This window comes from Tiliqua scincoides, chromosome 5 (genome assembly GCF_035046505.1).
Source record: "Tiliqua scincoides isolate rTilSci1 chromosome 5, rTilSci1.hap2, whole genome shotgun sequence".
Lineage (NCBI taxonomy): Eukaryota > Metazoa > Chordata > Lepidosauria > Squamata > Scincidae > Tiliqua > Tiliqua scincoides.
Window position 1 is genome coordinate 80360178 of NC_089825.1, and position 12562 is coordinate 80372739.

The 12562-nt window shown below is 43.8% G+C and overlaps 1 protein-coding gene across 1 annotated transcript in view; it reads left to right on the forward strand.

The window, feature by feature from the left end:
- Nucleotides 1-4228, forward strand: part of ZNF385C (zinc finger protein 385C) — a 110432-nt gene extending 106204 nt beyond the window's left edge. Inside the window, exons 6-8 of the mRNA XM_066628316.1 lie at nt 824-1011; nt 2353-2466; nt 4007-4228. Coding sequence (XP_066484413.1) covers nt 824-1011; nt 2353-2466; nt 4007-4228 — 524 coding nt within the window. The remainder of the gene's footprint in view (nt 1-823; nt 1012-2352; nt 2467-4006) is intronic.
- The last annotated feature ends 8334 nt before the right edge of the window (nt 4229-12562 follow it).

Below are 12562 nucleotides of genomic sequence, written 5' to 3' on the forward strand. Positions count from 1 at the left end.
AAATGGGAGACCAAGTCGAGGCACGGCTACAACTTGGCTCTATAATTGGAGATTGGTTGTAAAGAGTGACCTGAGCTGGTGTTCTTCATCCACTCTTAAGAGTATAATGCTCTTAAGTGATATATCGGTTAGGCAAAGAGGTAGCCATATAGTCTTCCATTGCTCATCTGATAAATCAGTTAAGAAGTTTATAGCAAAGGAAACCTGGATTTACAGGCATCGCGCCATATCTGTGGATTCGGTATCTGCTGATTCAGTTATCCGCGGTTCTCAGCAGTGCTCTGCCACTCTGTTTCAAATCATAGAGTGGCAGAGCAAGGATGAAGAGAAAAGCGGGCAAACAGGGACTCGGTGATGCCGCTGGCACCCATCTGCCATGCAAGGTCCTTTCTTCATCTCATAGCTGGGCTGGCCCTAGAAGAATTGAATAACTCGTGTTTGTGTTATAGAAGCTGGTAAAAAGCACAAGAGGGAGAAGCGCTGTTGACAGAGAAGTGTCACTCTGCATTGTGCAGGCTTGTGGCAATGCAAATTGCAGTCTCTTTTGCATTTCATTCAGTGAGAGGCTTAATTTGCATCCACTGCTAGAGCAGGGCTGCCTAGAGTTACTTGGTGACCCTGGTGGACTTTCTAAAGTGACAGTAGGCCAAGACTACAATTCCCCCTGCTGGGCAAGTTTTTCCATACAGCCACTTTCATCCTGGGATCCTTACCTACCCTTTGACCCTCTACATACCTCTTGCCCCAGAACTCTTCAAACTTAGCAGTGCTCCAGAACCAAACTATTGCTTCTTCTTCAAAAACCATTTTTCTCTTTTCTTAGGAGCAAAGCACAAGTCGATGCTGGAAGGCCAGGCAGCTTTGCCAAGGCGAGGCAGGGGGAAGGTCCTCTCTCGAGTGGGGCACAAGCCCAAACGGATTGGCAGTAAAGGCAGCCTTAGCATTCAAAACAAGGCCTTTCAGTGCCAGGTGTGCGAGATTTTTGTCAACTCCGAAACCCAGCTCAAACAGGTAAGGAGAATTGTCTAGGAAAGAAAAAGTTCCTCCTTTCAGCACCTTGATGGGCTATATGTAGTCGATATGAATGTGAATATGTTTGGTTCCACTGGGCATTCAGCTAAATTAGCTATTCCACGTCACTTCTGTTTAACCCATTTTTGCTGGGCCCACAGGTGTACACATTTGGTCCTGATATGTATATACAACGTTGGGCAGAAATGGGTTAAGTTCACTACTGAACTACTGTTTTGTCTTATTGTGAATTTGTAAGCCACCTTGAGTCCCCCTGCTGAGGAGAAAGGCAGCATAGAAATACTTACATAGATACAGAGTTACAACTAAGATTGTGTCAGTTCTTTGATTTTTGAGTGCAAGATGCATTTTCAGGGAGAATAGGTTCTTTTCCGGAAAAAGACTCAAATAAACTATGGTGGTCCATGGCTGTTCACAGTCATTGCTACCCCTCTTCTGTGTCATTTTGTTGTTGTTTTTTAAGAGCTGCTTCTCCTTCCTGAATGATCCTAACCAATCAGGAATCATCTAGACATTGCAATTCTACCTAGCCAATTGGTTTTGCTAGGTGAGAAGATCACTGAGAGCAAGTAAAGCCAATTCAAAGTGAGGGCAATTGCTCTCGCATCGCATCAACCTCATCACAGTGGGCAAACTCTTTCACCCCCTTAACATGTTTTGTTATGTCCAAAAAATTGTAAGGATGAACTTTTTGCTACTACTCAAAGTGTTTGTGAGAAGCTTCTGTTCCCCTATTTGGCACAGCCCTGGTTTTGATGTTGGAATGAATTTAGAAAGGTGGAGTGAAATCTCATTGCTTGGAGAAATTTAATCAGTTTTAACTAACTTGATCTAGCACAAAACTGAAATGTTACAACCAGACCTGCATATTATCACCACCTGGTTCTTTTTAATGGGAGAAATCTCCTTCCAGAGGGTGATCAGAAAATGGAGAAGTGCCATGCAGGAGGGGTGCTAAACCCTTTGTCAATTTGAAACATGTTTCTTACCTTGTATCCAAGATAATAGAAATATATCCAAGAAATAGGAAGGCCAGTGTTAAAGTAAAAGTATAAATTTAGGATCTCTTCATTATCAGGGCATGTAGCCACTCTGCATCAAATGGTCCTGAGCCTGTGCTTTTCTTATGAACATAAAAAGTGTATTGCTAGTCCATCCTTCTTCATAAGATTCCCATCAAACAGCCAGCATCAGACAATTGGCCAATGATCTACTACAATTGATCATTTGCCCAGCCCAAACTGGATGACCTGTTGAGGTCTCTCTGTAGGCCTATTTTAATTCATAACTCTAGGATGTATTTTGTTTCTCCACCCACAGCACATGAGCAGCAGGAGGCACAAGGACAGGCTGGCAGGGAAGCCACCAAAGCCCAAATATAGCCCATACAGCAAACTGCAGAAGAATACGGCCCTGGCAGTGAGTATTCTGAAGGTACTTGTCACTGAAGATACCTGCTGACCATGGAGTCTATCAAAGTAAATGTGATTTGTAAAGGTGGTGGTGGGGAGGTGTCCCTTGGATGCAAATTTTTTGGGGGAGTTGTCTTGTTTTTGAACCAAGATTGAACCAAGCAACATTTGGTAATTCAAGAGAGAAAGAAGGGCTTACATGGAAGGGAGGGGAAGAGAATTGTTCAGCAGATGAGTGTTTGCCTGTAAATCAGGGAGCTTTAAATCTGGGTGCCCCCTCTTTCCTTTTTCCCCTCATCTTCACACAATGCATAATTAACTTTGTAGAAGAAACTGCAGCAGGATGTTGTGATGGCCACTAAACGTTATACTAGATGTGAGATGTGCCTTTGTGGCTGAAGTTAAAGCAAAACTAACAGCTGCACAGGGGTTCAATTGGTACTGTGGCATAGAGGTAGTTAAACTGTGACGCTTTCCTACTGAAAGTCCCTCCTACAGCAAAGGACATCTTCAGGGACCCATAACAGATTTGGAGGGTGTACATATTGGTCAGGTATATTGAGTACACAGGTCTACACATATTTTGTTGTCTTAAGTTAGACCTGTTCTTGGATATGTGGCCAAGCCATGAGGAAGCTGCTTGAATCAGCATATAAGGCACTCGTGTTCCTGGTAGTAGGGGTCAAAAGTTTTTTCAGGCACCTGGCCACTGGTATAAAGCTTTTGCAGTTGTGATTTGCTCTGAAGGTGAGGAGGAAGAGCCGTTTTATACCAGCAGTCACACTCCTGAAGAAACTTAGTGTTTTGACCTCCCCCCTTTTCAGGAATGCCAGTGATATAAGGTGGCTATGCCTTACCCAAAACTAGAGCCAACTGGGCAAAACCAATGCCATTTTTGGATTCAGCACACCAAAAATATCCTAAATTCATTCAAACATCCTTAACAATTAACAAAAAGATTTTTTTGTAGGCCTGTGTTATAGCCTGGGCCCTGAGGCAACACTGAGATTGATACAGCATTTTCAGTGTCTTACTGGGTTTTGAAGTAATTTATAAAGAGAGGGTGCTGGGGCTCAGCTTTACTTCTGAAGATGCAGCTTAGCCTTGGAGGCAATTCCAGATGTGCGTGGGTTGGCCTAAGTTGTTCAGTATGACTTATATACACTCAGTACATGCTCAGGAAATTGAGGTCTTTATTGTGATACTTCAGGGCTGAGCTGTGGTCTTACAAAACAAGACTGAGTGTGAGCCCTAGTGAGGCCTGGGTTACAATTATGCACTGGAAGTTTACAGTCATGACCAGGGCCTCTGAGAAACGGGTGCAGGGGTCAAAAAGGGAGCCCAGGAAACAAATGGAGCAAAAAAGAGGGCTTCGGGGAGCCAGATTCACATTTGAAGGGAGAAGGGAAGGGGCCCAAAAGTGATTTTGTACCCCCTTATATCATTCCGCTCAGCAGCTCTGGTCCTGGCCTCCAGCATTCTCTTCTCCTTTTGCAGTTGGTTGGGTCACATGGTATGTGTGTTGTCTCTCTCACTCCCCTTCTCCTTCTTACCCTCCACAGTCCAAGCTGGCTCTGCAGAAGCACCTCACAAAGACCTTGGCTGCCCGGTTCCTGCCAAGCCCCCTCACCCCAGCTACTGTCTGCACTCTGCCCAGCCCGCTAACGCTCCGACCAGCCGCTGCTACCCTCTTCCAAGCTCCCATCTTTGGACCAGCGCTTTTCCGAACCCCTCCAGGCCCTGTGCGTGCAGCAACAGGCCCCATCATCTTCTCCCCCTACTAGAAATCTTGGCACTCTTTTTGCTTCACTTAGTTAAATCGATGTGCTGAAAATCAAGGGGAAAACAGTACAGGGAAAATTGAAGTGGGAGGGAGTCTTAACAGGCCTGGTGTTCTGAGCAAAGGTGAATCAGAAGCTCTTCTGTTATTTTAAGCAATTATCTTTTTTGTTGGTAGGGGTTTCCACCTGCATCATCGGCTTGGGGTAGATTATGATTTGGGGTTGGAAATCGTCCGCACCGCCCCCCTCCAGTTCTCTCTGTTAATTTTTGACAATCCTACAATGCACCAGGCTTTGTCCTTGACTATCTGCCATAGAGCACAATCCCAATTTTTTCCAATAGAGGGTTGGAGGAGATATCCATTACATTTTGGTAATTAGAAGCCTGGATAGCCATTTTACACAGAGCTGCTGTGACTTGGAAGATATACAGGTTCCAACATCCAAGACTTTGTAAAGGGTAACGAAGGCTATCTTATACTGGTGAATTTCAGAATTTGAATGTTCTCCTTTTAAAAGGAGGTGCCAAGATATTGCCAAACTAGCCAAGGAATGGAGCTGGTTCTTCCAAATGGTAGAGAACATTGAGGAGAGGGTGCATAGGGTGGTGGTGGAATATCTCCCATTCTAACAAAATTACGTACACGGAAAAACTAGTATAATCTAAATCTCCTCTCAAGCTTTCATGTTTCATCCCAAAATGGAAGTCAGTTGGCAAAAATCATTAACTCCTTTTCAAAATGACCAAATGGTTTTCAGTTTTGCAACTGGAAACCCAATTTTGTTCCCTGCTCTGGAGTAGGTAGGAGGCGTAGGTGAGTGGATATGTGTGAAGGAGTATTGCATAGGTTATGGATATATGATGAGATCTAATATTTTATTGGCTCCTAGAGCTATTCTCTAAATATGTGGCAGTCATGTTTGTCACATGTTCAACTGTGTGTGATGTGGTCATTGTGGAGTTTGAAGGGAAGACCAAGGGTGTGTCAACATGCAGTGGACATGCATCCCAGAGTCTTGAATGTCTCCATGTGTCCTTGAGTGTTTGGAGATGCCTTTGCATGTTCATACTGAAGTAGGCCCTAGTCCGTTCTAGTTGGACACCACCATGGGTATGCAAGAAAGTTTCATCCCAGCACCATTGGGTTTATGCTCTTTTGTTGAAAGGTGAATGTCAGGAAATGGTTAAGAAGTAGATCTTGTCCAAGTGAGGTTGGAGGATTTCTACTTCTGGTTGCAGACTCCAGAAGACAGAATGCTAATCCTTTGGGAATGCCTATCAAGAACTAGTTCCAGTATAAATTTTTTTTTTATTTGCTTCCATGGCAGGCTTTTTTCCTGCACACACTTGAAAATATTTCAGGCAAATGGGCAACGTGCATCTTGTTCCCTGACAATCCTATGAGCAGGCGTCAGATTCCTTGACACAATGTTCACTACCAATATCCTATGAACTTGGTGGCAAATCATGGGGCTAGATGGGGCCATGGGCTACCCAGTCCTACCTCCTCTCACCTCTGCCACAAAAAGTGCAATCAGGCCACACAATTCAGGCTACAGCATGCTGAAGGTGGAGAAACAGGTACAAGCAAAACACATTGCTCCAGTTAACTCTAGCAAGTGAACCAGGTTGGGGGGGGGGGGAGGAATGGCAAAATGTTGCATGGGCAGTTCATTTGGCTTGGGAGTGGATTCTGAGCATGACATTGGAACCAGTCCTTGCTTGATCTTTCATATATATACACAGTTTGTGTGTCTGCTTGAGGAGATGCTGAGGGATTTTTCCTAAGATTTCAGCAGAGCCCGTTCAGATTCTCCAGAAAGAGCAACATAGAGAAAATAATCTTGATAAACCCCTTCCCCCCACTCTCAGCAGTTCTCCAGATGTTTGCTGTGGGGAAGGTGATACGGTTATATTGCCTCCTTACAGCTTTGGAGGACAGTACAGTCAACCAGCTTACCAAGAAGTGGCATGGACACCATGGCAAGCTACTGCTTGATAAAGGATTGTTGGTATTCACCCTTCAAAATACAGGAGCAGGAAGAGCATCAAATCCTTTTCCTTTAGGCAGACAATCATGTGTTAAACAGAAGTGCCCTAAGAAACTGTTTGCTTTAAAAAAAAAAAAAAAGTCCTTTATTTATCTCAGAGCTTGGTGCCTCAGCAGACCTTGTGGAGAAGCAAAAGGGTACTTGCTTCTCAACTTGGTAAGTGCCTGAGCCCTCCCCCATCCCTCATCCAGGGCCTGGTGGTGCCCTGAGAACAACAGCTGATGTTTCTCCTTGTTTCAAGTAGACTCAAGTAGACGCACTCACAAGGCTTGGACTGCAACTGCATCAAATGGCCTGACCCAAAGCCATGGGGCTCCAAAAGTCCTACTCATTTGATCCTGCAGCCTCACCTATGTCCAAGCCTTATGCCTACCTGGCATTGCAGCCTCCCTGTCCACCCACTTCCCTGTCACTTGAGCTGCTTTGACTGGAGATAGAATCTGGGACACACAAAGCATGTGCCCTTTGAGCTGTGGTCCCAGTCCCCAAACTAAGAACATCAAGGAATTTGGGGATACCAGACACTGGTGTCACCAAACAACCAGTAAATGACCATGTCCTTCTTGCCCTGTTTGTGAACTTTCCAGAGACATCTGGCCTGGCCACTGGTGGAAACAAAATGCCGTTCTTAAGAGTCTGCTGTTGTGGGTGAACAATGCAAAGGTCATTGTTTAAAGATCATCTGGTGAGACCAGCAGTGCTATTTTCCCTCGCTGTATTTCAGGGTTCTGCGGTGAAACATGATTCTTAAATTCATAATTGAAGCACCCCTAAACACAGACATATCCAGCAGCTGCTCCCCAAAGGACCTCTTGGATACCATTGGACTCAAACAGGGAAGGTTGCCGACCACAAAGGAATGATGAACCATTCCAGTCTATGCAAAATACTTATGGAGAGGCTCAATCCTTCGTTGTCTTCCTTGCCTGTTTCTCATTCCTGTGCTATGGTTGTTTTTACCCTGGTGACAAGGAGTGATGTCCAGGACAGAAATATGTCCATTAAAGAGAATAGTGGTCTTGTTGCACATATGAAATCCCCTTTTCTGCCCCAGGATGTGGACAGCCTTCTCCATGACACACACAATCAGAAATTTCAAATGTGTGAGTCAGTCTGAATAACCATATATTTCAGGCTGGTTTCACCCAAGCTTCATCAGCAGGAGGTCAAGTGGAATTATGATTAGTTCAGGAAGAATGTTTCAGGTCTCAGGGTCTAGCCCTTGTGGGTCTTTCTTGCTTCAGAGGATGCACCCCAATGACATTTTCCTTTTGCTTGCTTAACTTATCAAACATTTTCAGTGCTTGCCAGGCTCACAGGGCAAGTACACCACCTAACAAGGAGCAGGAAACAGCTGTAATTTATTCCTCCTCCTCTCAAGCAGTGCAAAATTCAGGGCAGCCCCTCCAGTTTCTGGAGACACACCACCCTGGAGACTTAAGATGAGGACACAAACATTTGTGGAGCAGAGGACACCCTGAAAATGTCCTCCTTCATTCAAAATAAGCATACCTTTTCTAAGTTTACCTGACTAGTATAGATTGGTTGGTGGTTGTGACATCACCAAGACACAAAGCTCCTGCAAACCTGCAACTGTTCTTAAAATGCTCCCTTAAAAAAATGAAAAACAACATACTTGTGTGAATGAGTGAGGCTTTCCTAAGGAGAGGGGTGATGCTTCTGGGATGTTTGTGGCAAAATGAGGTAGTTGACAACAACATTGCTAGAACTGAAGTGGGGAATATCTTGTTTGTTTATGTACTTTGGTTTCCCACAACAAAAATCTCCAGTTGGAAATCCCCAGTTTGTAGCTGATTTGACTAGTCACTAGTGCAAATGTATATTCATTTGCTTGCTTGCTTGCTTATTCAATCTGAATTGCACACTTTTTCTGGGGCTTTCATTTTTGGAGTTTGGATTAATTTTTGTGGTCCCAATAGCATGTCACAGATTGGGGAGTGGCAGAGGAAAACCCCAAACTTTGACTGTCACATGTGTAGTGACAAAAACAGAGAGATGAAGTCTAGAAGGTGTGGGGAGGGCTTGGAATCATCTAATATCTAAGCATTTCTTTTCGCCCTTCTTGAGAGATAAAGCCTCATCCCCACCACCACCACTTTCTATCTCTTAAAAAAGAAATCTCAGCTCAGGATTTTGTGGCAGCTGCCTGCAAGGTACTCCAAAGTGTGATTATAGCCATCCATTCTTTCTAGACGAAGTATTTCTAATCCAATCGTAGTTCATTGTGATTAAGTTCCACTGAAAGCAATAGGTGAGTCATAACTGACTTGTTTCCACTGGTTGCAGTAGAACTTAAGTCATGACTAACTTTATATGCATCAGGAACACTAGCTATGATAGATTAGACTTTATAGGATGGTGCAGTAAGGACTACTGCAGCAGGGAGAGTAGCTTAAATACATGTCATGTTCACAATGGATTCATTCCAGGATCCATTCCAGGTTTTGCCAAGCATTGGTGCTGCTTCATACATGAGAAGTCCCCTGTTCTCTCATGCAGGAGAGAAAGCCTCTTCCAAGGTCCAAACAATACATTATGATAAATGTGTAGTATGGCCCTTTTTTAAAAAGTTAAATAACAAGTGCCATGGGGGCAATCAAGACCATGGCACTTGTGTTTATTGATCACTTCTCCTTAATGGTCCTGGTGCAAATGGCACCTCCAAAGCCTGTATTAGCCATGGAGTGAAACTTTTATTGGCACGAGTAGAAACCACCATTCTGGACCTAAAATCAACTCCAGAGGTGCAATTTTCAGAAGGACTGTAGCATGGTGGGGAAGGATTAAATACCCACTTGTGGTATGCCATGGTCCAGTCTTGAGTGGGTGTCCCTGCAGCTACTCTATTTTTTATAAAGTACATGACCAAACTATGCACATGGATTGGCCCTAAAATGTTGTCTGTGCATCAATTATGGTTTCAGAAGTATTGTGTTTATTCATATGCAAATTGATTATTTTTGATTAATTAATCATTTCAATTAAGTAATCAACTGAAGCTGCAATCCTGTGCACCCTTACCTGGGAGTAAGCCCCATTGAACACAGTGGAACTTATTCTGAGTAAACTTGCATAGGTATGTGCTGTAAGATTGCTTTAATCAGGGTGCCAGTTCGTCCAACGTGTACGCTTTCCCCATTTAGGAGAAAATATGTCCATTATCCAACATGAAGCACTGTGGACATTTTATTGCCACTGACTGCTGCTTTTGCTGCTCATATTGCTGCTTCATTTGTATTCTCAGGATGGAAATACAATGATCACGTCACATTAAAACAGATGAGTAGCCACTTGTCTGCTCACCTGCGGCAGGTAAGAATTACCCTTGGGGGACCAAGAGGGAAACTGTTAATCTTTCTCTCCTGCCCCACTGATCATGAGTTCTGTAGATGACTAGTAATAGATATCTTATCCCTAGATAAGGGACATATTTTACGAACATACTTGCAAGGCTAACACTACTTATGGAATGTTGGGGTGTAACTCAATTTAAGCACACTTTAGCAGTGACAATGAGCAAGCCAAGGGACCCTCTTCCATATCCCACTGACATGGCAAAGGACCTTGGGATGCAACTTTAGGATTCTAGCCCCAGCTTGTGATCCCAGAGGTGAGTCCCAGAATCCCTCATAACATTGCTGAAGGATTGCAGGGCATACTTCTTGGACTAAAAAAGTATATATATCTACAAAGTGCAGATTTTCCTGATATAGGTACCAAGAAGTTGGGTAAATTGATGAAAATGGATTGTGTGAAACACCCATGCAATAACAGAGGATGTTTCAATTTGAACAAGCGCTCCAGAGGGCTCCATGCTAAGCCCCATCCAAGAGAATAAAGCTGGGGCAGGAAAAAGGAAGTTGTATAACTAGATTAGAAAGGGGAGAAAGAGAACTGGCCAGTTCTGTAGAAAGCAGAGATCCAAGGAACTAAACTCAGGGCTGGAAAAGCTTGCCTTAGTCTGACAGTCAGAAGGGCTGTGACAGGAAAACGTATGCAACATTTGACTAATCTGTTGGGCGGAATGAGTCTAATTTGGTGGGACAACCACCTCCAGTGTAGCCATATGTGAGAGGAACCTGATCCATTGGGGAAGGGAAGGGAGATGATGGTGGAGCTCACAGGAACAGGTACAAATCTGCTCTGCCTACAACACCTTAATGGTTTGGCAAGCTCTCCAAAGAATGTCATAGGTGTAAAGGTTGTTTTAGCGGCACCTCCGCCCACATCCTTTTCTGGATTTATGGCTGTTTGCTATAAAAATAAAATGTCTTTATTTTGTATTTTTTTCTCTTTTCAGACCCCGGGGGGGGGGGAGTTTGCATACTGGGGCAATTGTGGGAGAATGTTTGAAACCAAACAGAAATTCTGCTTGTGAAAGCTTTGTTTTGTTCAGAGATCAGAGCTTTTGCTTCATTTTAAAATTACAGTGGAGTCATGGGATTTTTCCCCCTCTGCCCAAAGTAAGGTGCCAAGAAGGAAAGCCAGCTTCAGTCTGTGGCTTTATATTACCCTACCAAAAGAATGATGCCCTAACATGATTTGGAAGGGGAAAATTCACACGCTGAACCAGATGGCTTCCTTTCTAAACTTGGAAGACACTAATGAACCGTTATTCACTTGTGTGACCAAAGGTCTGACATTCTTTAAACCCCAAATGGATTAATAATATAATCTGACCCCGGGTATTCTTCATTTCCTATTGCTCCAGCTTTGAATAGAATGCTCTTGATAACCTCCCTACTACAGTTCCAAGTTCCCTTACGACAGCCTCTGTGTGCTTCCTGAGCCTAAGCTTCCAGTAAGGTTCTCACTTGATCTGATGCTACCCTTCCCGTTGAGTTCTAATTTCTCCAGCCCACTGGCCATTCACTGTGCTTCCCCTACTTCCTTTCTAGTTCAGGTGTTTCCTAAAATGAGCCCATCACTTGAGCTTCTCTTCCTGTACAATTTTAAATCTTTCAGCCATTTGGCCTATCACTGTGCTTTTCTGTTCTAGGTTCTATAATGGTGCATCACTGTGGTTACCCTTTCTAGAGAGACAAAGTAGGCAAAACCGTATCTTTCATTGGACCAATCCAGGGTCATTTCACACTTTGCAGTGTGCATACACAAAATATTTTGCAGACATACACAAAGATGCAATGTGTGCCTATGCTTCAAAGCACGCATGACACAGATCAGAGAGCTGGAACAGCTTCCCGCTTGTAATGTGAAGAAGGTTCCAGATTGCTAGAGAAGCTTTTGGGTTTCAAATAATTCCTTACCGTTCAGGTATGGAGAACCAGAACAGGCAGGGAAATAAATAACTGAAATGTTTGCATCCTTGACAATGGGTGACTTACAAAGCTACAAAATTCTGCAGTGCCCGTAGCAGGCGCAATTTTTAATGCTCCGTTCAAAAGTGGCTGAAGGAATTTACACTGCTGATGACAAACTGCTTACAAAATATTCACTTTTGTTTAACAAAGGTGGGGTATTCGAGAATACATAGTTACAGTGAGCCAGAAATCTCTGATTTTAATTTAAACCATTTTTTCACTTCTCTCTCTCTCTGAAAGTATATTCTGTATTCTCCTGCTGTGGTCCACTGTTTTTACTTGCCTTTCTGTGCAGTTCTAGGTTCACCTACCGTTGGCCTATCACTGTGCTTCCCTTCTTCCTGATTGTGTTAAGCTACATTGTGCCTCTCTTTCTGCATAGTTCTAGGTTTGCCAACTAGTTGCTCCTACAACTGTGCTTTCTTTTCCTTCCAGTTGGAAATCCTTCCACCCTAGCCTTTCACTTGGTTTCTCTCCTGCCTCCACTTTTCATTGATCTGCTCACAACAGTAGCTTTGGAGATTTTAGGGAGCTGCGAATGTGGCACTGGGCAAGTTTCAACCCCCAATGGGGCTGTCTGTGGCTTCATTGGTCATATTATCACTGCGTGAAGCCATAAGGCCTTCCATCAGACACTTGGCCTAAAGTCAGCTGCCCTCCACTGCCACTCTGGAGCTGGTGTTTTGATACACTTGGCACTTTAACCCCTTGAAAGCCATTCCTTCTGCTAATAATAACATAGCAAAAGGCTGCTTTATGAACACAACATGGATGTGCTTTCTTCTATAGCCCTCTTCCTTTGTATCCAAAGCATTAATGCCTTTGAACATAGCATATAATGTACTCCAGGTTGTAGGTAGGGCGCCTAGGCCATAGCTCTCGGTAATATGTGTGCCCCCACCCTACGCCCCAGTGTAAATTTTAAAGAAAAAAAGGGAGTGAC